Genomic DNA, 23,800 nt, shown 5'->3' with positions numbered 1-23,800 from the left:
GGGGGGACAACCTTTTATCTACAGACGGCCGAATTAAGTGTTTGTAAAAAGACTACAACCGCCAAAGACATCTGTGTGTTTCAAGAGTACATTTTATTGAAGAATTTATTATAAAAACAATTTTGATGTGGTTAACAATTTTATCGAATCGAATATCCTATATTGTTTTGGCTCTTACAGATGTATTAAATGAAGTAAAAATACTTGAAAAATTAAAGGGACTTCATGAACACACTGTATATAAAATAGTTTTGGTGTAAAATTTGAATCATGAAGGACAAAATACTTAGGATCGATTATAAAGTGATATTTACAAACATTACGGTTTGTGATACAGGTAATTTATTTTCCAACTACTGCTTTGATTTGTCACAACGTCCGGGCGCCAACACCAACCTTCGAACGTAAATTCTCTCATTATTTCAATACATTGCTGTGACATCCGACAAGATGATGATGATATTTTTAACATGTTGCCACAGTGAACTTTCCACGTTGTTCAAAATATGAGTTTCTACACTGAGTTTTTTAAAACGAATGCTGCTTATTCTTACTTGCTTTAAATAGGACGGGGGAAGATGGTCCCCCTCATTGAAAATTACCTATATTTCAAAAACTTTTTGTCGAATACTCCCAAAACTTGGCAAGTATTCTGCATACATATAGATCTCAACTCTTTAGCCACTCGGCAACTTCTGCCGTTTGTCAACCGTCGCGTATAGCATAGCCCATAAAAGTATCACATAACACAAAAGCAGCAAAAATTTGCTTGCACTATTACACAAATCCCAGTCTTAACTACAAAAAAACTTGAGTAAATGCTTGAATATCGCAAAGAATTGTAAGATAACAAAACAGTTATGGTCCTAAAATTTAGTATGCGAAAGAATGTATGTATGCAAAGTAGCTTCAAGCAGAAAAGCTACCACATTGTAATGACATAATGCTTCTTCTATAAACACCGGGGCAACTATCATGAAGCCACTTTTGGGATTCCCGGCGCTGAGCTCATCGTTACGTTTCTTTCTCTGTCTGTGAGCTGGATTTCTTGTAAAAGTTAGATGACGTTTTTTTCTGCATGAGCTGTAGTACGGAGCAGTACGGTTGCAAAGTTTTCACTTCTCAATACTGTATTATAATTTCTGCCTGAATGACTTTTTCACATATTTCTTTGCTTCAGCCTTGCCAGAATAAATCATTCAATTTATTGAAAGCTACCTGAAATCACAATGGAGTTTTACCAAAATTTGCCTGGTCTCACCTGGTTCACTTCTGACAACTTTTTACCACAGTTTCATCAACATTGTAAATCTTACTGGGCTGATCAAAATGACATACGTCCTTTAGGACGTTTTCTTACAAGTCAAAATACTCCGAGACGTCAGTTTGTTCAAGTTTGCCCTTTCTGTGAACAACGACTGAGGTTTTCTTAATGTTAAAAGGTCAGGGTGCCGAATTTAAACCCAGACCACTAATCTTTTCTGGCTGTACTCTATGACTTGTAAACCATCTCATACAGCAAACTCGTAAGTCAGTTTTTCTATGCCATTCGCTGTTAATGAAAAAACCACAACTTCACAAAAATATTGAAAGTCTCGCAGAAGTGTTTTGGCAGGTGAAATCGATAGGTTTGGTAACGCGCCATACATATATACTGCCAAGAATATGCATATACCGCCAACTCATATATACATATACTACCAAGTCATATGCATATATAGCCAACTCAATATACAAATACAGCCATTGAGGTGATGTACAAATGCTGCCAAGTCATATGCATATGTAGCCAACTCAATATACAAATACAGCTATTAAGTTGATGCACGAATACTGCCAAGTCATATGCATATATAGCCAACTTCATATACAAATCCAGCCATTAAGGTGATGTACAAATACTGCCAGTTCAATAAGCGCCAATCTCTGATGTCATAATACTTCACAACAGCTGATCTTTGATAATACCCACAACAGCTCATCTTGGATAACATGAAAAATTTGCTGGCTGGAAATTTTTTTTTTAGTTCCACTGCGTTACCGGGGTAGGCTACATTCGAACACACCATGGGGCATTCTAACAAATTGAACGAAGTATGCCGTTAAAAATTAGTAACCCGTAAGCATCACCATCTAACCAAATGTGGGACTTCAAATTTGGTAATTTATTGATTTTAAAATCAATGTTCAACTGAAATATTTCAGATATTCTCTCAAAAATATCCTTAAACAAATTGATAACATAAAACTACTTTATAAAGAGTCATCATAAAATTACTCTTGAATATTTTAGATTCTTATGATTGAATCTGGAATAAATTTATTGTTTACTTTTGGTTTATGACTAACTTTAATTAAAACTGAGTTCTGTAACATTCATTCTCAATAATAACAGTTCTTTGTTAAAAAGGCCATGAACATCAAATACGGGTTGTATACTTTTTTTCCAGTTGCTGTAATGTTCACTGTGTTCAATAAAGCAACAAAATCCACATCTATATCTTAACAAGTAAAATGTCCAATTTTGACCAAAAGCAGATAATTTACTCTTTCGAATACCCTGTAGAAAATATTTTTGAATTTAGAATATATTTTGAATTGGGCCATGGGCCAAAAAAAAACCTAATATAACACTAAACATAACGAGTTTCTAGGCCTCTGAGCACTCAATAGATGAAACACTATCGAGTTGTGCGCAGTGGAGCATGATTTTACTGATGCTGCCAGTAAAGTTTTTGATGGGACGCATCATGATTTTTGAAAAAAATCTCATCTTGGGATGAGAATTGGTTGCAGTTCTTACAAATACTTGAGTTGTTGTTAACGGAAAAGACATTACATTATCTCGGATTATCTATACTTAATGAGGTATTAAATAAAAAGTGAAAATGAAATAGAATGTAATATATCGCGGAGTCAATATTTTATAATTCAATATTCCCTTTCCGAACGTTATTAATATTTCACAGTGGACTAAAGCAGGGGTGTGATAACTGCGGCCCACGGGCCAAATGCGGCTCGCAAAGAAAAATTGTGCGACCTGCAGAGAAATTTCAATTTTGAATGGTGTGCCCGCGAAACGAGTTTTTAGTTTATTTAATCTGGTACGTGCGAGCAATTGCGTCGCAAAACCAGTACCTGAGTGCCACTGTCACATTGGCAAAATCATATCTTGCGTCGCTCTGCATGACAGCTGTCCGTTTGCGGGGACCTCGCAACTCACCGAAAGGCGGAGTCATACTTCAAAACGAATGACTGATTATGGATATAGTATAAGTACGAGAGATTTTCCACTGTGCCCCATATCCCACCGTGGCCCACCTTTCTCTATTGCCAATAACTCTCCACAAACTTATCAAATTAAAATTTGTTTGAATTAACCAATTTCACCCGTTTAGATCTTTCATACATCTACGAAATCATTTTTTCCCTTTCGCAAGCATTATTTCTTGTAATTTTGGACGTGAAAAATTTGTTTGCACCAAATTCTACCAATCTACCAATTGCACCAAATTTTAATTTGATTAGTTCGTCGATATTTTACTTCCAATAGCCGAAGAATAGTTCACTGAAAAGAAATTTTCAATGTCGTCATTGGCATCATGGATTGCAATCTTTTGTATGTATTCATGCACCACGAAGGGCTGGTAATGTATGATTCGTTACGAACAAATAAAATGTAGGGACTTGTCACTAGTGACTAAATGATGCTGATATCACAATAATCTGTGACATATATTTTACACTTATTGTATGTAACTTCCATCAAAAGCCGTTTGAGAGTTTCTGAGAGTTATTTGTAAAGCCCTCACCCTAACGCACTCATTATATCAATATGACTCCCAAGCTTGTGATATGTAGATGCAACCTCATCGGTACCTAATATACAGTAAGGTCATGGATATGGAATGAAGTGGCGGTGTTTGGCTCAAATGGCTGTACAGTATATGTATATTGAATTTTCAGATCACAATTTGTCGAAATTTTAGAATCATAGGAACTGGCAATCCTCAAACTTGTTTAAATCATTTCTTATCCGTCGACAAAAAAACTAACTGCTCAATGCATAAACTCTATTTTCATCAACTCTTGTTTTAATAATAAGGCTGCTAAAGCCATACCTCCACTGCCATAAATTAGGTACAATACACCCTACAGCTCTAAACATAATTTATTCAAATTCTAATTTTTTCACATTACAACAGAATCTAAGAGTCTAAGTCAGGGTTGACGAACCCATTTGCTCTCGCGGGCCATTTTATCAGTTACCGCTGAGTAAACTGGCCGCACAACTTTTTAGTCATATATAGTATGATGCCTATTAATTTTCATCAACAGAAACGAACAACAGCATCCATAATGATAAAGTTATCTAATCATATATTGCAGTATAAAATAAAAATAAAACATTCAATTCAGGTTTTGCTTAGTGAAAGTTTTGGAAAGTTTTTTGCTTTACTAAGCGCTTCATATTAGGACGAAATGACGATTTGGAATCTCTAAACTACATACCAAGATTTTCGTCCGTCAGTCTTGACCTGTCATCTCACTCGGCCGCGCGCTCCGCTCGGCTGTTGGAGATCTGAATTTCCGTTCGAAAAACGAAGCATTCTTGACTCGAATGTTTTTGTCGACTACCGAGGTATCACTGTACAATCAATTTATATTGTACTACTAAATTATAGAGTTTAATATTTCATCGCAGACCTAGGGATTTTTCTAACGTTGATATCTCGAAAATAATCTTGGGTGGTAGTATTATGATAACGCGGAGTCAGTGTTGCAAGAACACATCAAGTTTTTATAATTCTCAACATCGCTGAAATACGAATCAAAACTAAATATAATCGGGCTGTCTGAAACACTTTGTATGGTCGTGATATTTCATAGTAATGTTTATATTTTGTCGACGCAACCGCAGGTTACATTAACACACAATTGAATTAATATAAAACAAAACATTTTAAATAGACTCAGATTTGTCGTCAACAAATTTCACATTAGTGGCGAGGGCTTCGTACAAAAGAGCCGTATTTTGCAAGCTTCCGCATACAGAAGTTAAATAAACGAATCCATCCTGTAACGATTAACTGATTTTCGAAATGCAGGCATTTATTCAAGATCTCCCATTATTTTAATCATTGAGCTGAAGCTATAAACTTTTCATTACTTTTAGATGTCCCGTGAATCGTGCTCCGAAACATTAGGTTTTCGCAAAGTGAGGTAACCCCTTTTCCCCTAATCCTTATGCGTTTGTTGATAAGCCAACGTAACTAGGCTAAGACATCGGTTATTTTGATTCATTGTTGATCCAACAAAACAAGATGTATTGCAAATAGCGTTGTCAGTAATATAGGTAATACTGGCGCTCCCGTTTGATATGTACAGTCTTTAAAGGTTTATGACTTCAAGCCAAACATAAACTGAATCGTCTGAATGCTTCGCGGGCCGCACAAAATTCTTTAGCGGGCCGCATGCGGCCCGCGGACCGCAGGTTCGTCACCTCTGGGGTAAGTCTAATCCATTCTCAACCTGGGGTTCGCGAACCCCCAGGGGTTCACTGGAAGATTTCCAGGGGTACTTGAATGGTGGTTGAGTTTTCATGTGTTGCTATTTTTTAATATCCTTTACTACCCAGGGGAAATGCGTGCCGATCAACACTCAGTGTATATTCTCCCCGATCCTGCGCTGTTGTGACGCAAGAATGTGAAGTCCATGGGTTTGCAACCAAAATGTAAAATTTCCGAAGACAATGTGTTGTTTGTCTGACTAAAATCTTTCCTCGTATTGAGAAACTAATTCGCAATACACATGGACAGCCTTCACATTTATGTTTTGTATAAATGAAATAAATAATTTTGGTAATATTCTTTACAATACAATTTGAAAAATTGTTGGTCCATATATATTAAAACTTTGTTTGGTGTCTGATTATTGGGAGTTCGGGTTTATTATTTCACGACTCTAGGGTATACTTACCAGGAAAAAGGTTGAGAAGCCTTGTGCTGGACTGCAGGGGTGGGCAACTTCTCTAGTCGGCGGGCCGGATGTGGGAAAATGAAGTCCTCGGCGAGCCGGATTATTACAAAAAATACTTCGGTATCCAATCTTTGTTAAATGCTCGACACTCTCTGTCAACTTTACGTTACTTGGGATATTCCATGGTTAATAAAACTTAATAAAAAATCTAATTTCTAAAACTGTTTATATTTAGAATCTAAATATAACTGATAACAGTAGTGGGGAATGTTTACAACGCTCTCTGCTTTGACCTTAAATTGTTTGTTTAACAAGTGTGCTAACGCAATTGTTTGTTCACTAAAGAAATTGTTTATTTCACCAGATCGCACTGGCAGTGCGGTGAAAGTAGAGCGATCGGCAACTTTCAGGAATGACGCGTCAGACCACATAACATAGTGTGGTTGGATACAGTCAGCGGGCCGGTCAAAATCTCGTCGCGGGCCGTATGCTGCCCACCCCTGTGCTAGAGTATAAACAGATTTTATAATGATTGATCGTTTGATTATTGACGATAAACATTTACAATCGACCTAAAAGCTACCGGCTCAAAGTTTACCAACTGACAAAATCTTGCGCATGCCTGTAACCATAGATGTTCATAACACAAATACGCTGTTATTGCCCACATATTATTGTATTCGAATACATTATATAAATATATTACGTTATATAAAGTATTCAAAATATCCAAAATAGTCCGTAAAACGTTAGATAATATATTTTTATTAGTGTAACAGAATACCACAACATAAGTCATTGCCTTGGAAGTTACATACAAAAAGTTATAAAACTTTATGTAGAATTTTGTAACATAACACTAAGCATAGCATTTTTGTTACGATGTGAAGTAAAATGTTTCTGTGTTTTTGTACTGTGTATTCATAAAAAAATTCTTTTTCTTTGCTCAATTCTGTTCCTGCAAATCGGACAATCTGTTACATCACTCCTCATTCCGCAGCCATTACAACAACACACGTGACCACAAGGCCCAAAGAAAACATTCTTTTCTTCTGATAGACAGATAACACAAAGTCTGTCTTCTGAAATTCCTGCAAAGTAAGATTGCTACAAATATTACAGAATGCATGTAGAAAAGAAAATACTTCAACTGCAATCTTTATTATTCCATACCTTCAGGATTGTTCGTTACCGGTTCATGTTCAATGCTGGGCGCCGATGGAGATGACGGTTCACTGCGTGACATAGGTGGAGCTGAGCGTATTACCGATTCTGGACTTGGTTGGATATCTGAATTACCAAAAAATATTAAAGATCAAGTCTAATATTCCAAATAAAAAAAAAATAATAATACATTTCATGATTTCTTTATATATCGAAGTACGGCAAAATATATTAAATTTGTGAATATATATATATGAATCCGCTTACCGAAGCCACAAATTACACAATAGGATTTGTTTAGGTTTCAGAATTTTCAGGAAATACGTCTCGATTCTATTCAATTTTTTTAAAATTTAATTATAAAGGAAAACCAACTTATCGTATTTTCAACATTCAACTTTGTTGTCGCACGGCAGAAAGGGCAACAGGATAAATTTGACGAGTTGACCCCCCAATTTGATATGAAAAAAAAAACATTTTCCCTTAACACATATAGCAATTTTTCAAAACTTGAAACGCGTCTAGACACTAATGACTCCACGTTTTCCGACCGAGGTCGGACCCGTTAGCTGTTACGGTCCAACTTGGCAATTAGATGTTTCAGAACACCCATTTAAATATTCCTGGCTATGCTCCTTGTATCAGTACTCAATATTTTATTGAAGGTCATTTGTAACATTATACTCACAATATACATGGGCACTGTTTATTTCTGATGCCGTGGATGGAGTTTGCGGTTGCCGCGGAGTCATATTGACTGGATAATCGTCTTCTGTTAAATCGTATAATGTAACTATAGAATCTGTGAAGCACCTTAGTTATAAAAGGAAACTTCACAACACATTGTTTATTACTGAAGACGACACTGTGAATCTGCCGCGGGAACTCCCACTGTCCAATTCAGGCTTTTTGATATTGGAAATTATGAACATAGATACCTTGACATTGTTGGTAGTGAATTAATAAAGGTAAAGTAGGCTGTATTGAGGATGATAAAAATAAAAGTCAAATTTTAGCATTGACTAGGTAATAAAATACCAAAAATCAAATAAAACTCACCTTTACAGCAAGCTTTATAAGTTCTGTATGGTAGCATAGGCAAAAATATCAAACCTGGAAGTATAAAACAAGTATAAGTCGTGTAAGCTTGAGTACAGTTTTGGAAGAAAATTTCATAATTCCACTCGCAATGCAGCAAAAGAAGATATTGTACCACATATAAATGTTAAATGATATTCAATAACGCAGAACGCTCATTTTGACACCCACATTAGTCGGTTTTTGTGCTAAATTTGCATACTAAAACAAAAGAAAATCTTTCGTACCATCATAAGTAATTTCAAAAATATCCTCAAGCAATTCTCCTGAAAAATATGATTGGTAAAGTATTTGACATTGCACAATATTCAATCGAATATTATTGACTATTCATAGTCATAGCCTATGACCAGGGGTCGGCAACCTTTTGTCGCTCGCGAAAACTGCGTCAACTCAAGGTCTCAACTCAGTCGTCCTAATAAAAAGAAAATAATTTACAAATGACAATTAATGAGACACTTGTTATTGTATCACGGTTGATAGCTTTTTGACATCACGTGGTACACTGGATGAAGCCAAGATTAGAACATTTTCTAAATGGGTACCACTAATCCGAGTTCTTAAATTGTTCATTGTAATGTTCATTTTGGAAAAAAATTTGTCTAATTATAGTTAAGTTGTAGCCTCGTTAAACGAGTAGCTAGCTGTTCACTAAATAGTTAGGTTATAATAAAATCTACACGTGTCTCACAATAAATTATGTTACGTAAAAAATAGAATCAACTCCTCGAGCGTGGATTATAAAATTAATTCATCGTCAAAACCGCCGTTTTGTCGCTATAGTTCAGTGAAGCGTCGCGGGCCGGATTATTATACTCCGCGGGCCGTGGGTTGCCGACCCTTGGGCTATACTATTGCAGTAACAGCAACATAAGCAATGAAAATATCAAAAACGACACAACTTGAGCAAATGAAATTCATGGAGCTGACGTAGTGGGTAAATTTTATACTCATTTGAAATACATATCATGAGAATTCAATTCTAACCAGTGGCGTAAATCTACGTATAATTGCGCCCGTGGCTAAGTTTAAAAATGCGCCCCTTGGCCGTTGACTAACAATTTGTAACGATTTCTGTTGAAATTAGATACTTGAACGTTATTAAAGTAAAAAACAGGTTTCGTTCCTTATTGGTAATTCTTTTATTCAAACATTTTACGATTGAGATTTTTTAACCTTCAAGCGTCCCGTCCAAACTGCGCAAATGGCACTAGCCATTAATGTTTTTAGTACCTTTTGTATAGATAATTGTGTTTACAATGACAGCAAACACATTTATATTAGGCTGGTATTTATAATGATTACTCACGTAATGAATCTCTAAACATGTACACGGGAATTAACAACAGGATTAGAATAATTCCCCACATAACTCCGAGAATCCAAAAGTTCCCGGATTCTGTATCTGTGATTTAAATAAAATGATTGAGTTCTACGTTGCAAAAGAATTGTGATAAGCATAGAATGAAAGTCGAAACTTTCCGAACATACTCTATCAAGAAAAAGATATTATAATGATTATATACTATCCTAAAGAGTCGAATTAACATAAAACTGAAAATAGTTTGAATCGTCATTGTTATTTAGAAATATTATGTGCTTCTGTATTTGATTTTTTAATCCCAATAATGAACCAAACTTACAAAAACGAATCAATTAGAAGTGTCTGATATGCTTGAGTAAATTTCAATTATTACGTCACCGTCGACATTTTGCTGATTGTCATGGTTACGAAAATAAGAGCAAGGAAGTCGTGAGGTGTTGCGGTGAGGAGCATTAGCGTAATATTGTTGTGTTGAATTGCAAATAAACAAAAAAAACACAGCGTATTAGAATTTTGGAGTTGGCGAATTTCAATTCGTTCATTCCTAGAGCAAAATGAGCACGGATAACTAACTCATCAGTAGGCTGTAGATGTAGGCACTATGCAGATTAAGATAATTATTCTAGTATGCCGGTAGCGTGCGTGCCTGAGAGAATATGTCATTAGAAATCATTGCATATGCCGGTGTGTCGCCATTCGTATGAGCAATTTTATAATACGAATACTTTTTGGCCAACTGTGTGTTACCTTTTTATTATATTCATTTTCCAGATTTGATGCGTTTGTGCAGACTGCGGACATTCAGAGCTGGGGAAAACACACCGTTTGTGTCCCCCTTACTGTGAATTTGCTTAGAACAAACATTTATAAGTATACCTTAACGTTAGTCTGTTGAATAAATCGTAAATCAAGCAGTTGCTTCGACAACAGACAAGCGAAAACATTATTTACCGAAACAACCCCGCACCGTTTCTGCGTATGTTGTCGTTGATAATGTCTTGCGCTTGCCCAACTTTTCAAACACGAGCAAGTTTATGTAGCTGATTATGCCGATATCTATTTGTTTTATTCTGTATACCGATATATTTGTAATTCATATAAATGTAAAACAATGTACTTGGATATTTATAGAAATAGCGCTACTATGATGGTACTTAGGTAATTCTATGGTACGTAGGCCTAAGTAATAAAATGTATACCTTCTATTGATATCGAACATTGGACGGAGATATCTGTATAGTGTTCACAGTCGACATCTCCCCAAGATGCATGGTCACAATCTTCCAACGTTTCTTCAAATCCGGTACAATAAATTCTATACGAAAGCCATATTTTTCCCGAACCTTCTCCAAAATATGCGTTTTCCAACGATTTTCCATTGGACATCCCGAGCATTCTACAAATGACGTTGGCATTATCAGAGTCCCAAGATCGATAACCAGTACATATTGTTCCCCAAACATTATCATGATATATCTCAACCCGCCCTTCTTGAGAGGTACTACCATCAATCAGTCTCACTAAAAACAACATATGATGTATTCAATAAAAATAACATCTTCGTGAGTATTCAGAAGGTCAACCTCTTCTTTTCTGGTAAATAAAACTCACCCGTGGGAATACACTCAACGGACGCAACTTTGCTGCGATCACAATAATTGGACGCGCTGTAAGTGCAATCATACAAAGTCGATTCAGTTCCTGTACACTCGACATTACTGAGCGATATTTTGCTTGCTGCTCCTTCAAAGTCTGCATCAGTGTGTGCTGATATTGCTCCAGGAAATCCAAGCATTCTACAAACAACTTTCGCCTCATTTATATCCCATTCATCATCACATATTGTTCCCCACTCATCATCGTGGTAAATTTCTACTATTCCGTCGTTAATATTATTTCCATTATTCAATCGCACTGTTATCGATGACGAATGTTAGCAAACTAGTTATTTTGTAGAGGTTATGTATGATCAGGCAGGTTCTGAATATTACTTGGAGGTTTATACTCTTCAATTCTGCGACCCATTAAATTATCGTTTTCAGATCTAGGTAAAACCTTTGAAATTATTTACCGTTTGCCGACAAACAGGAACTTAAACACACCAATATACAGTACATATTATTTGACATTCGTTTAGAGAATTTGAAGATAATAATAATGAATCAATATTTATCTTACCATTAGAAATGCATTCAACGGAAGCATCTTCTACATGGATGCAACTTCCCACGTTTCCCCAACTATCGTGATCGCAGTCTTCCAAAGTAGCTTCATTCCCAGCGCATTGCACATCAGAAAGCCAAATTTTACCAGTACCTGGTCCGTAATACGATGGCCCGGGTGTGAAACTGTCACCATGGAAGCCCAGCATTTTACAGACAACCTTTGCATCATTTATGTCCCAATAGTACCTATCGCATATTGTTCCCCATAAACCGTCATGAAATATTTCAACTCTTCCTTTGTGAGCTACGCCACTATCGACTAGCCGGACTGTGATGAGAAATTAATTCCATAAACATACACACAGTACGGATTAAAAACACACAGTACGGATTAAAAAACGATTGGCCATGTTTTTGCATAACTTTTTTTGCAACGTTTCAGTAATAGTTTATGACAAAATATCCAAATTTAAAGAATTTGAGACATGATTATGTTGTATCTACTATGTAGAGTTCAATGAGTCCAAAACGGTATCCCAATCAAATATTTTCGCGTGAACTTTAGTTTGGTACAAAACTAGTTAATCTTCAGAAGGCTTTAGATTTGAATGAAATCATTTCAACATGTTTTTACATTTAATATCAAAATACACTCGTAAAAATAATGTATAAAATTTGTATCTCGAATATGTTGTGCCACGTGCTCATTCCTGTTATAACAAAATCGATTTATACAAATAATCTATTCTGCCAGAGAATTATATTTATTCTAACCGAGAACATAGAATGAATCTCCCTTCATATTGCTCACTTCAACCAATATCTTTGAACAATATATATATATCTACCCTAACACAGAACAGCATGTTACCGGAAATATTTTTAAGTCCTACCCAATTTATTCCAGCCCTATCTCCTTACAATTCAATACATATCGACCACCACGAACAATCACGAAAAAAACAAAGCAGGAAAGGAAATATGACAACAATATTGCGAATGACATCCAGGGGAGGTTGAACCTGTTTCGCTTCCAACAAGATGTAAGGGAAATGTTAACTATAAATGAATGCTGGGGTTGATGTAGACTGGTCGTCGACTTTTGCCTTATAAATTTGTGTTTACGAAGTTACATTGTGTTACAAAGTCAGCGTAGCAGGACAGGAAGTTTAGATCAGTGGTGGGATTCAAATTTTTTGTCAACCGGTTACATCACAAAAATCATATATTTCAGCCGGTTGTGTTACAAAAAGTCATTAGCAGTAACCATTAATGCTAACCGGTTCGCTGATCTCATAAAATTCCGTGCGACGGTTCTATAGAACCGGTGCGAACCGGCTGAATCCCACCACTGGTTCAGATGTGTGTGAAATTTGAGAGTGCAATAGGTAACCATATATTCTTTGATGTTTCATCAATAAAGTTACGTGGGCTCGCATAAATTACTAGAAAGGTTTTTGATTAGATCACTGGAGACTTACCGGTAGAAAAGCAGGCCGCAGACGCGTCCCATGTGTGGGAACAGCTATTTAAACTCCATCCACTATGTGGACAGTCTTCGATTCTTTTTTCATTGCCGATGCAATCAACGTTATTTAACCATATTTGATCAGTTCCAGGACCATAGAAAGCAAATGTTGGTGCAGATGTTACTCCGACAAAGCCTATCATTCTGCACACAACTTCTGCGTCATTTATACCCCATGAATTGCTGCAGATTGTTCCCCATTCCTCAGCGTGATATATCTCAACTCTCCCGACGTTGATCTCGTCTCCATCGAGAATAAGTCGAGCTAACAGAAAATGAGAATATATTTGGTAAATACATATATCTTGACAATGATAGAAAAAGTTGGAAATTAGTTTATTATACATTTAGAAATTTTAGTGTGCTTACATTTTACCTCATTTCTATACGTAGTGATAAAAATTTTGATTTGAATTTATTTGGTAAGATAATAGACGCCCGGTAAACTATCTTCATTGTAATAAGTACGAGTTAATAATAAAATATTTCGAATTATTGGTCAGATCATTCACGATCAATACTTTTTGAATTTAGTAATAGTTCACCTTCTCATCAGGACATTAGACAACAATAGTGTGTTTCTCCTATACAAATAGGACGTGAAATATCGTATAATCTATCCACATGAGCAGTCTACTGACCTGTAGGAAGACAATGTACGGACGCGTCTTCAGCATGGGTGCAATGATGTGACCCCCAAGAACCGTGATTACAATTTTCCAATCTTTGTTCATTTCCTGAGCACGAGACGCTACTCAGCCATATTTGACCACCACCTTCCCCGTGGTAAGCTTCAACAGGGGCAGACGTTGCACCAGGAAATCCTAGCATTCTACACACAACTTCCGCATCGTTAATATCCCAGGAATCATCGCATATTGTCCCCCATATTCCTTCGTGATATATTTCCACCCTTCCTTCATTTATCTCATTTCCACCTACTATACGAACTATAAAAGAGGTGAAACGTGTAACTATTCACACTATCGTGGTAAACAATGTTGAATGATGGACATAGGCTACATCCATAGTGGAGACACATGTTGGCCAGAACAATTTTGACAAAGCTATTGTAAGGTATAGACTCAAGTGAACCCCACGATCATTCTGCCCGTTCCGGGCTTTTATTCAGCGGTTCTCAGCCTTGAGCCTATGGCCTACGAAACGGGCCACAGAATTGTTTGAGGGGAGCCACAATGCTAGGCGCTTCATAATGAAGTTAGGAAGAACTGGGAGTTTATTGTCAAAGAATAAGTAAAATCAGTTGTGCGCCTAGCATTGTGGCTCCCCTCAAACCACTCTGTGTCCCTCTTCGTGGTTCATTGCTGGGAAAGATATTTCACAGTGTTTTCACTTTATTGATCTTGAATTGGGCAAACATAATAGGATTTAGAGTCTACCAATCATAATAACAGTATAAATACCACTAGAATGATATAGAGGGGGTATGGGCGATAAAGGCAGATTTCAGATAAAGTCCAAAGTTACACGTCATACAACATGGTATCATCGATATTTGAAAGTAAATCATAGTATATTTTAAGCATTATATAGATAGACGTTGAACTAAAAATAATAACTGAAATAATATACACTACGATCTAATATATAACTACGATCACAATTTGTAAATATCAGTAATCAGCAAACCTGTTGATAGACACTCTACAGCCGCGTCATCGTCATGTGAACAAAAATGTGATCCCCAACCATTATGTGCACATTGGTCTAATGACACTTCATTCCCATCACAGTTGACGTTGTTTAACCAAATTTGACCCGTACCCTCTCCATAATACGCGTATTTTAGTGCAGATATAACTCCTGGAAACTCAAGCGCCCTACATACAACTTTTGCATCTTCTATATCCCAACCGAAATCACATATTGTTCCCCATACACCCGCGTGAAATATTTCCACGCGCCCTTTGTTGAGTTGACCGTCAGCTAAACGAACTATAAATAAAAATTGAATTATTAGCTTGAAAATGAAATAGGAACTAACATTGGTGTGACGCTATACATCATTTTCACATGCGTCTAAACAAGCGTAAAAACATTTAATTTATTGTACAGATTATTTACAGAACATTCAGACATAAAGTTGCAATCATGTCAACGAAAATTATCTTCGAAAGGCAATTTCCTAGAGCTTCTGTATTATGGAATGGAACTAATAACAGAGATGTTTTCCTGATCGCATTGACTTGTCCAGGTGTTGCTATAAGGTCTGATATGTATATGTGATCAAACATTCGCTCAGTCAAAATCTGATACGATTTCACGTAACGGCATATGAATCTCCATTACAAACACTTCTACGTTTAATATTCATTAACATACCATTAGGTAAACATTTGACAGACGCATCTTCGTTGTGTCCACAGTGATGAACGCCCCACGAATTATGAGTACAATCCGACAACGACATTTCAGTTCCAGCGCAGTCAACTTCACTGAGCCATGTTGGACCTGTTCCTTCCCCGTAAAAAGCATATAAAGGCGCTGATATCACTCCAGGAAATTCCAGCATCCGACAAACAACTTCTGCGTCGTTTTCATCCCAACCATCATCACATATTGTTCCCCAAGTTCCTGAGTGATATATTTCTACTCTTCCTTCATGAGGTACACTTCCATCAAACAGTCGAACTGCATGTCGTTTTTATTCAAACGCGTGAGTAAGTAAGGAAAGTGTGAGCGGGCTCAATTGTGTAATATAGTCAAGTTTAATTATACTGTATTTTATATGAATAGTCAATCGATCGTTTAACTATAAAATTTCCTATAATGAAGTACTCATAAATACATATATATGTGATATCCACGTTAATTTATTAATATGTTATATAATGATAATCATTTAATTTTCATTTCTAAACTTTATTCAAATGTAGCTTACACAGAACTATGACTATATAATAGTTTTATATATATATTGAATATTACGGAAAATCGATTTTAAAAATTAAATCTATATTCTATTGAAAGTAAACATTTAATCAGTTACAAATGTTAATAATAAAATAAAAGTATATTTATAAATACAAGTAAATTGTATGTATTTATGCAAACATGTAAATGATTTCTATACCTTGACCCTCCAGATTCGAACAGCAACTGCCATATGATATATCGCGGCAGCACGTGTTGTAGTCGTCACAAACCACTCCATAACAATTAATGTCTGTAATGAGATAAGCTATTACAGAAGGTATTAGGCTATTTAGCTGTTACTGTCCATATAATAAAGAAACTTTGGCGTTCTAAATGTGTGTGTGACAATATGGAGGCAACTAATTTAGTTCGCCTACTTTACATCAACATGTGTAAAGGGACCGAAACCTATGGGCAGGGGGTATATTCACTTGGCTAAAACAGACAGTCTCCGAACTCGTATTAGAAATAAAATAGGAAAAATCGGAATAAAATTAATGCCCAACCTTAACCTGGTACACACACTACGGGAGTACCGAAACTTTCTCTTGTTTGCTTTGCGCATCGCAGCGTCCGTGATTTAAAATTCATTTTACAGAAAACAAAAATATAAGTACAATTATTTCACTGTTCGACTCGACACGAAGTCGACTCGTAAAAAGTCCTGCTAAACTGTAATTAGTATTCATGTTGTCGACGACCAAAAACTGTTACCCTCAACTGTTAGAGCAATCGTTCTCGGATTTTATTAGAAGATAGAAATGTTACTCAAACTTTATATACTCCGATTGAAATCGCATATCTTTTCTGGGTTCACTAAGGTTCATTTTTACCTCTAACATCACTCATTTTTTTGATTTTTAGCTTATAGTTTGTCGAAATGTTTAGAATCGAGAGATTTAGCAATGCCTAAACTTGCGTTAATTATTACTTATCCATCGACAAAAAAAATCAGCATGTCGTTCTTTTGACATTTTCAACGATATCGGTATCGGCGAAAAAGGTTACATTGGGACGTAGTTAAATTCAAATTTTGAACGAGTGTAACAAATAATTTTCTAGATAACTCCCGATTTTCACTTGTATTCTCTTGCCTGTTCATGTAGAAGAGGAAAAATGACCTTGGGTAAGTATTTTTCACGTCTATGCCCCAAAATTCGTTACCTGAGTTTATACATTCTGAAAATTCACAACAAGTGCCAGTTTTACAACAGTAGTAATCGCCTGGTCTGCCAAGAACTTGACAGGAATAAGAGACCGGGCATCCTAGTTTGTAGTATCCGCATTCAGGCGTCGCGAAAGAATTTTCACCTGGAAAAGGAGGTTTTCGTTTTTTACACTCATTTATAATTTAGGTATTTTTAAACATAAAATTTGTTAAAAATATTTCCATGATATATAATCGAAATTTGTATTTAATATATATGTTCATCCTCATTTAAATTTGCATATTCTGTTTGTTTGTCTGTTAGATGCACGCGATATCTCACGAAAACGAGGTCGAATCTGCTCCAAATTTTGCATGTGCATTCATCATATCTCGAATAAAAATGATTGTGAATTTTGGTGTTGCATGTGTCAATAAATAAAATTAGCTGTGTGATCGTGGGGTGACCATACTACCTCCTTTTGGAAGATTTGTCCTCCTTTTTTGTTAAAAATGTTATGTCCTCCGAGGACGCCCTTCAAGGTTAAAATGTCCTCCTTTTTCAAGGGATTAAACACTTAAAATTATTTTATGATATAATCAACATTTTTGATGGGTAAAGAAAATTTTGAAGTAAGTAGAAACTTGTAATTATCACTACACATATGCCATAAACCCCGAATACAAAATAAGTTGGAAATACCTTAGGTTGGTATGACGAACCTTGGGGTTTTAAGGTATTGCGTGCGCAACACCTCATTCTTAATTTACTAATAAATTGTAGCTCAGTTTTACGAACAGGTTGATTGTAGGAAAGAAGTGTATACATTGATATGGGATCAAGACGTTTTTACTTTCACCAAGTAATACATTTGTAGCAACGAATATTTCATTAGAGCTCTTCTAAGTTATCATCCGTTCTGGACGGCCTCAAAATAACGCTCTATGCGCAAAAACCACAAAACTCTAAATAATAATAAGTCATTGAGTAGACTATGTCAAATCTGACAAAAATCCACAAAAACGCTTTAATCCGCATTCGAATGCAGCTTGAAGTTTGAGAAACGACTGAGCTACGAACATTTTCGAGGAATAATATCATCTTCCCGATTTCCAATGAGCAATTTTTATACAATAAAAGATTATTGCTACCAGTACCACTGAAATACGACAATGACTATTTCCACTCTACATATTGGTATCTAATGTAATGATCATTTTTTACAACCATGCATAAAATTATCTTCTCTATTGTGAAGTTCTAATAGCGCTCCTAATTTCAACCGTTGAATGGGGTTCAAAGGAAGCTTTTACAATAGCGTGGTTTGGCAGACCCGCCAAAGTTAAGAATCAATACTCTCGGTTAAATGCATACTTGTTTATGTGGGTATACCGACACAATTATGGAATCAATCAGCAAAAAAGTTTTTATTTTTGACAGTTTTGACTTTAATTTAAATACCTGTACACTAATCTAGGTTACTATATTTTAGAAAATATAAGTAGTTTCGAGTTTGTTAAATAACACTTACTTCTCTTCATGACTCCAGTTTGAAACAAAACGTACAAGTTTATTAAAATATAAATGTAATACGACGACATAATAATCTTCAGTATCAGGCCACTGATTCACAGTTTTGAGTTGAATTTGTTTTGCATTTGAAGTATTTTCTGCTCAACTTCAATCAATAAACGTGAAAGATAACTTGTTACTGCTCAATTCCTAAACTCTGTTTTAAAAAACTTTTGTTTTAATAATTAGGCTGCTAAGCCTAATGCCTCCGCTGTCATTTATTTCAAGTAGAATACATCTTAACTTCTGAACAATGTTTATTCCGATATTAATCTTTTGCACATTACAACTGAAGCTTAGTTTCCTCTCTCAATAATTTATGCTAAAATATAAAAGCAATACAAGCAATTATCGAGAAATTTAGAGCCTTAAGATTTTATTCCGTCAATCTTATACTAATAAGTCAATATGTCATTTAACCCATTCCTTTACGTAATCTAATAGGAACAAATATTTGTTTGTAACGGTATGGAGTCAATTTAACAAAGCAAACAATTTGACCGCTAAAGGTATGCTATATAGCATCATTGGCAGAATTTGAAAGACAATAATGTACTGACTTATAACGCTAATGTTTGCCTATCCATCACATATTATAAATGCAATTCTATAGTTTTTGTTTTGTAAGATGAAAAAGTTCAAATTACTTCGGATAATTCATTATTTTTGATCGATCACGATTATGAGTTATATCAAAGCCCATGCCATTTTGGAGAATGATAAAGATATTTTGTAAAACAAAGAATTTAAACTAACTCTCACGTCTCTCACCTTTTTTTACGTCAGCTTTCAGGCTGTTTTCAATTAGTATGGTAATATTCTCTGCGTCAGCTTTATCTCTGACAGTTGTTATAAGACACATAATTTATAGTAGTATGCGGATATATATATTAAAATTACATTGATTTATTTTGCGTGTGATGATCAAACGGTTCCATTACATTTGAACCCACGTACATTTGAACCCATGACAATTGCACCTGTATGCTATTGCACCTATGGAATTTTTTTTGTTTCACGGATAGTTAAACCCATACTAACCCTAACCCATGGGTTTTAGCACCCGCATATAGATTGAACGAACCCGTGGATATACGCATGGGTTCAAATGTACATTGGTTCAAATGTACGGTCACCGATCAAACATATCACCATAAGATATATGTAGGCTTACCATAAATCTGAAACAAAAAACCGGGACTGTGCGATATGGCAAACATTCGGCCAGTCTTTGTAATATTGAAACGTCTACCATGTCATTAAGGGTATATACGGCTGTAAATTTCTACTGATCATTGAATTAGGAAAAACACAAAAAAATAGTTTGTACGAGTATTATTTATTTAGACCAAAAGTATTGTCCGCAGATGGAACCCTTCTCAAAAATTCATGTTCTGATTTTTCCATAAAACTGATAACAAGAGACATCACCATTAAATTTGCATGTCACGAGTGCTTTTATATATTCTTCTGGCATTCTGAACCTGCTTTCGGATCAAAAAATTTTAACTATGGAGAAAATCCGTTCAACAGATGCCGATGTTCCGGCAAACAAAATCTACGAGTTTCTGCAAATTCGAAATGCTAATATTTCTGTTAGAAAAAACGTTAAACATCTCTGTCCACTTAATTTCAACCGGCAAAGTAAGCCAAATTGCATTTGAACCATGCTCAGATAAATATCTCTTCATCGGTATTTGTCGAAAAGTGCATCGCTATTCAAAATCTGACTAGCCAACCAAACATATATATCATTTATCAATTTTGAAGACCAATCACTTCAGTCCAGTTTATTTCACCCTTCAAATTTGTCCATATGTTTGGCCTGACAGCATTGTAGGCTTCCTCATGCAGCTACGATAGACATTTCTCGTAAAAATCGCAAACATTACGTCGATTTAGCTAGAGCGTTCCAAGGATTTCAGAAGTACAAGCGATTGCGACGGAATTACCAGACTTTACCCTTTTTCTTTCAAATTTAGCTTCACCTTTGACATCTACGACAGGGATCGGCAACCTTTTGTCGATCGCGGGCCAAAATTAAGGGTTGCGAGTCATTGGCGGGCCGCACATATTTTTAGAAAGCTCGAATAGAATATAGATTTTTTTCTTCATTGCATCTCAAAAAATTCCATTTGAATATTTTCAGCGCCATTGAATTTGCACTTAGCATCAACTTTTCTGCGTTTTGTTGCCATTTGTCTAATTATAATTAAATTAAAGGCTCATTAAACGAGTAATTGTGAATTATATACTTGTAAGGTTATAATATGATTTAGTTCAAAAAATATAATCGTCAAAACGGCTGTTTTGTTACTATAATTCAGTGAAGCGTCACGAGCCGGATTATAATACTCTGCGGGCCGGATCCGGCTCGGGGGCTGGCTGTAGGTTGCCGACCCCTGATCTAAGGCATTACTATTATCTTTTTCCAAAATTAAAATAATTTTGCTGAAGTAGGTGAGCTGGCAAAGGACAAATTTCAAGTGAAGTTCGTATGTGGAACATTTAAGCATAAGAGTAGGACATCCTTCTTGAGAATTTGAATAACTTATCAAGCTTTCAAACATTTCCGTAATTCTTTGCAAAGCAGGTAATAAAGGGAGAAACCGAGTGTTGCCATGCTGTAATAGCCGTTGATATTCAATATCAACAAAATCGCAGAATGGTTTCTGCTCTGTTACTCGGACAGTGTGAATGTAAAAATAATCATACATTCTGACAACAACACAAACAGGCAAAGTATCTACTGCATGTTGGAAAGGGCATCGCAGTGCAGTGTTGAACTACATGAGCCGCACAATCTATACCGGTTATATTTCTTTTAGTTTGAAAAAAAAGCATTATTTGTTTTTCGTCTTTTACGCCTCCAAAGTTGGTGCTGCAGTTATCCGCCCAGAATCCAACAACTTTTCCGAGAACAGAGAGCAAGTCTTCAGTAAAAGTTTTGGCGGTTTCCCTGGGTAAAGATTTGAATTCTAATAGTTTTATCTTCACACCAACATCAGGTAAAAAATAACGAACCACAACTGGAACAAGCTTTAAATTTTTTCTGTTTGATGCATCGAAGGTTACTGATACGAAACTGGTTTAAAGTAAATCGTCATTAGGTTCAGAGGAGAACAGCGGAGCAATGCAATTAAAAATCACCGACTCTCATTTATTTCTGGCTAAGCGTGCAAAATCAGCGAATCCGCTTATCAGACAGCGGACATCAGAAATTCTAACTGTGTATATTTACAAGTTAACGCAAATTTAGGCTAAAGAAAAATTAATTTAGAGGTGCAGTCAAAACTTTGGCCATGAATAGCAGTGTGATAGTAAAACATATACCGATTGTGACATAACAATAGAGCAATTTCTCTCTCTCTGAACTAGCGAAGTGTGTCGCAAACAATGGTAAATGGACTGCCACCGTTGAAAAAAAATAGTAATAATAATGAATATGAATTTTTTACCCACGACAGTCGTGCTGACAAACCGGGACATTTGAGTCAACCGGCCGGGACAGCTCGTCAAAACCGGGACTGTCCCGGCTAAACCGGGACGTATGGTAAGCCTAGATATATGTATGTATACAGGATATGTTTGCCTATTGGCAACTGAGACTTTGTGGTGAAGTCTAATAAATCATATTACAGAACGTGACTGATTGCGCAACGAAATTGTTGGCGTTTATTTGTTCTCGATAATATTTATTCCCGCGAGGAGCAAGATGGGGCATGTTTTATTGGGGAGGAAGTATTCTGCTAATGTCAAACAAAATTCTTGTTTGTATTCTTATCTCTTATAATAGATGAAGCAACAATACCCAGCAAAAATAATTTAATCAATAGTGAACATACATATAAGATGTGTTGAATATTGGGAACTTCTACCCCATATCCACCGACCGCAATCCGTATTTAAGATAGAATTTAGTAATCTCAAATAGATGTCAAATAGAAATAAATGTCAGACTTCTACCTTGTAAGCCATTTGGAGAAAAACTATTTTCTTCGATTGGGACAGATGACCGTAAATAATTGAGATAAGTCGGTTGATAAATAGCTCAAAACAAGTAAGAATCAGGGGCATTTGTTTTTAATAAATCCAGTGTACAGAGTTAAAAATTTAGTACCGGTACAACGTTATATTTCGCACCCTAACGCCGGAGGTTCACCGTAGCAACATGTTAATTTTATATGTATTGCGACGCCATAATCAATGACGCCTATATTCATATAATTTGCGTAATAACTACCAATAGAGGTTACGCGAGACTAACACCAAATCCTTCTTCAATGCCTTCGCGCTAGTGGGTCCGTATGCGTATAATGCAAGGATACTGTAGCAGAAATAAAAATATTCATGAGTCCTGCTGCACACTAACACAATGTATTTTTGTAACGTTTCATCTGACCAATGTCATTGTTGTAAATTGCTTGTCGTGGTCATTATTGTAAACCGTCTGAAGAAGACTGAATTTGATCAAACTATAAACTTGATTCAAGTAGGACGGGGGAATATTGATCCCCTTATTGAAAATAACTATATTTCGAAAACCTTCCGTCGAGTACTCCTAAAACTTGGCCAGTACATACATTTTGTTCTTAACTCTTAAGCCACTCGGCGTCGTCTGTCGTTCGCCGACCGTCGGGCTGATCAAAATGACATACGTCCTTCATGACGCTTTCTAGCAAGTCAAAATACCCCGGAGCATTCGGTTTGTTCAAGTTTGCTCTTTTCGTGGACGGCGACTGAGGTTTATTTATTGTTAAAATGTCAGGGTGCCAAGATCTGTACTCAGCCAACCAATCTTTTTCAGACATTCTCTGCAAAATTGTTCTTGATGCCACTGCGTACAACAAAGCTGTAAGCCAGTTTTCGTATGCTATTGGCTGTT

The 23,800-nt window shown here is 36.0% G+C and overlaps 1 protein-coding gene across 1 annotated transcript; it reads right to left on the bottom strand.

Annotated features, from left to right (window-relative positions):
- Window positions 1-6,642: 6,642 nt before the first annotated feature.
- Window positions 6,643-19,777, bottom strand: LOC120333391 (scavenger receptor cysteine-rich domain superfamily protein-like). Its single transcript, XM_078119438.1, has 16 exons — window positions 19,687-19,777; window positions 17,360-17,506; window positions 16,353-16,445; window positions 15,602-15,910; window positions 14,909-15,214; window positions 13,900-14,208; window positions 13,212-13,523; window positions 11,744-12,058; window positions 11,177-11,479; window positions 10,765-11,085; window positions 9,551-9,646; window positions 8,469-8,507; window positions 8,203-8,256; window positions 7,832-7,915; window positions 7,153-7,269; window positions 6,643-7,070 (listed from the first exon to the last, which is right to left on the bottom strand). The coding sequence occupies exons 1-16, from the start codon at window positions 19,775-19,777 to the stop codon at window positions 6,901-6,903; spliced, it is 3,066 nt and encodes a 1,021-aa protein (XP_077975564.1). The 3' UTR covers window positions 6,643-6,900.
- Window positions 19,778-23,800: the final 4,023 nt, after the last annotated feature.

The sequence above is a fragment of the Styela clava genome, chromosome 13 (genome assembly GCF_964204865.1).
Source record: "Styela clava chromosome 13, kaStyClav1.hap1.2, whole genome shotgun sequence".
Lineage (NCBI taxonomy): Eukaryota > Metazoa > Chordata > Ascidiacea > Stolidobranchia > Styelidae > Styela > Styela clava.
Note: the sequence above shows the minus strand (reverse complement) of the source record. Positions and strands in the feature narration are given on the sequence as shown.

Coding starts and splice junctions, on each gene's coding strand:
- LOC120333391 (XM_078119438.1), bottom strand. CDS start 19,777: ATGTGTCTTATAACAACTGTCAGAGATAAAGCTGACGCAGAGAATATT. Junction 15,215..15,601: donor TGTCAAATGTTTACCTAATG/GTATGTTAATGA, acceptor TTTTATTTATAG/TTCGTTTAGCTGACGGTCAA. Junction 7,071..7,152: donor GGTAACGAACAATCCTGAAG/GTATGGAATAAT, acceptor CTTACTTTGCAG/GAATTTCAGAAGACAGACTT.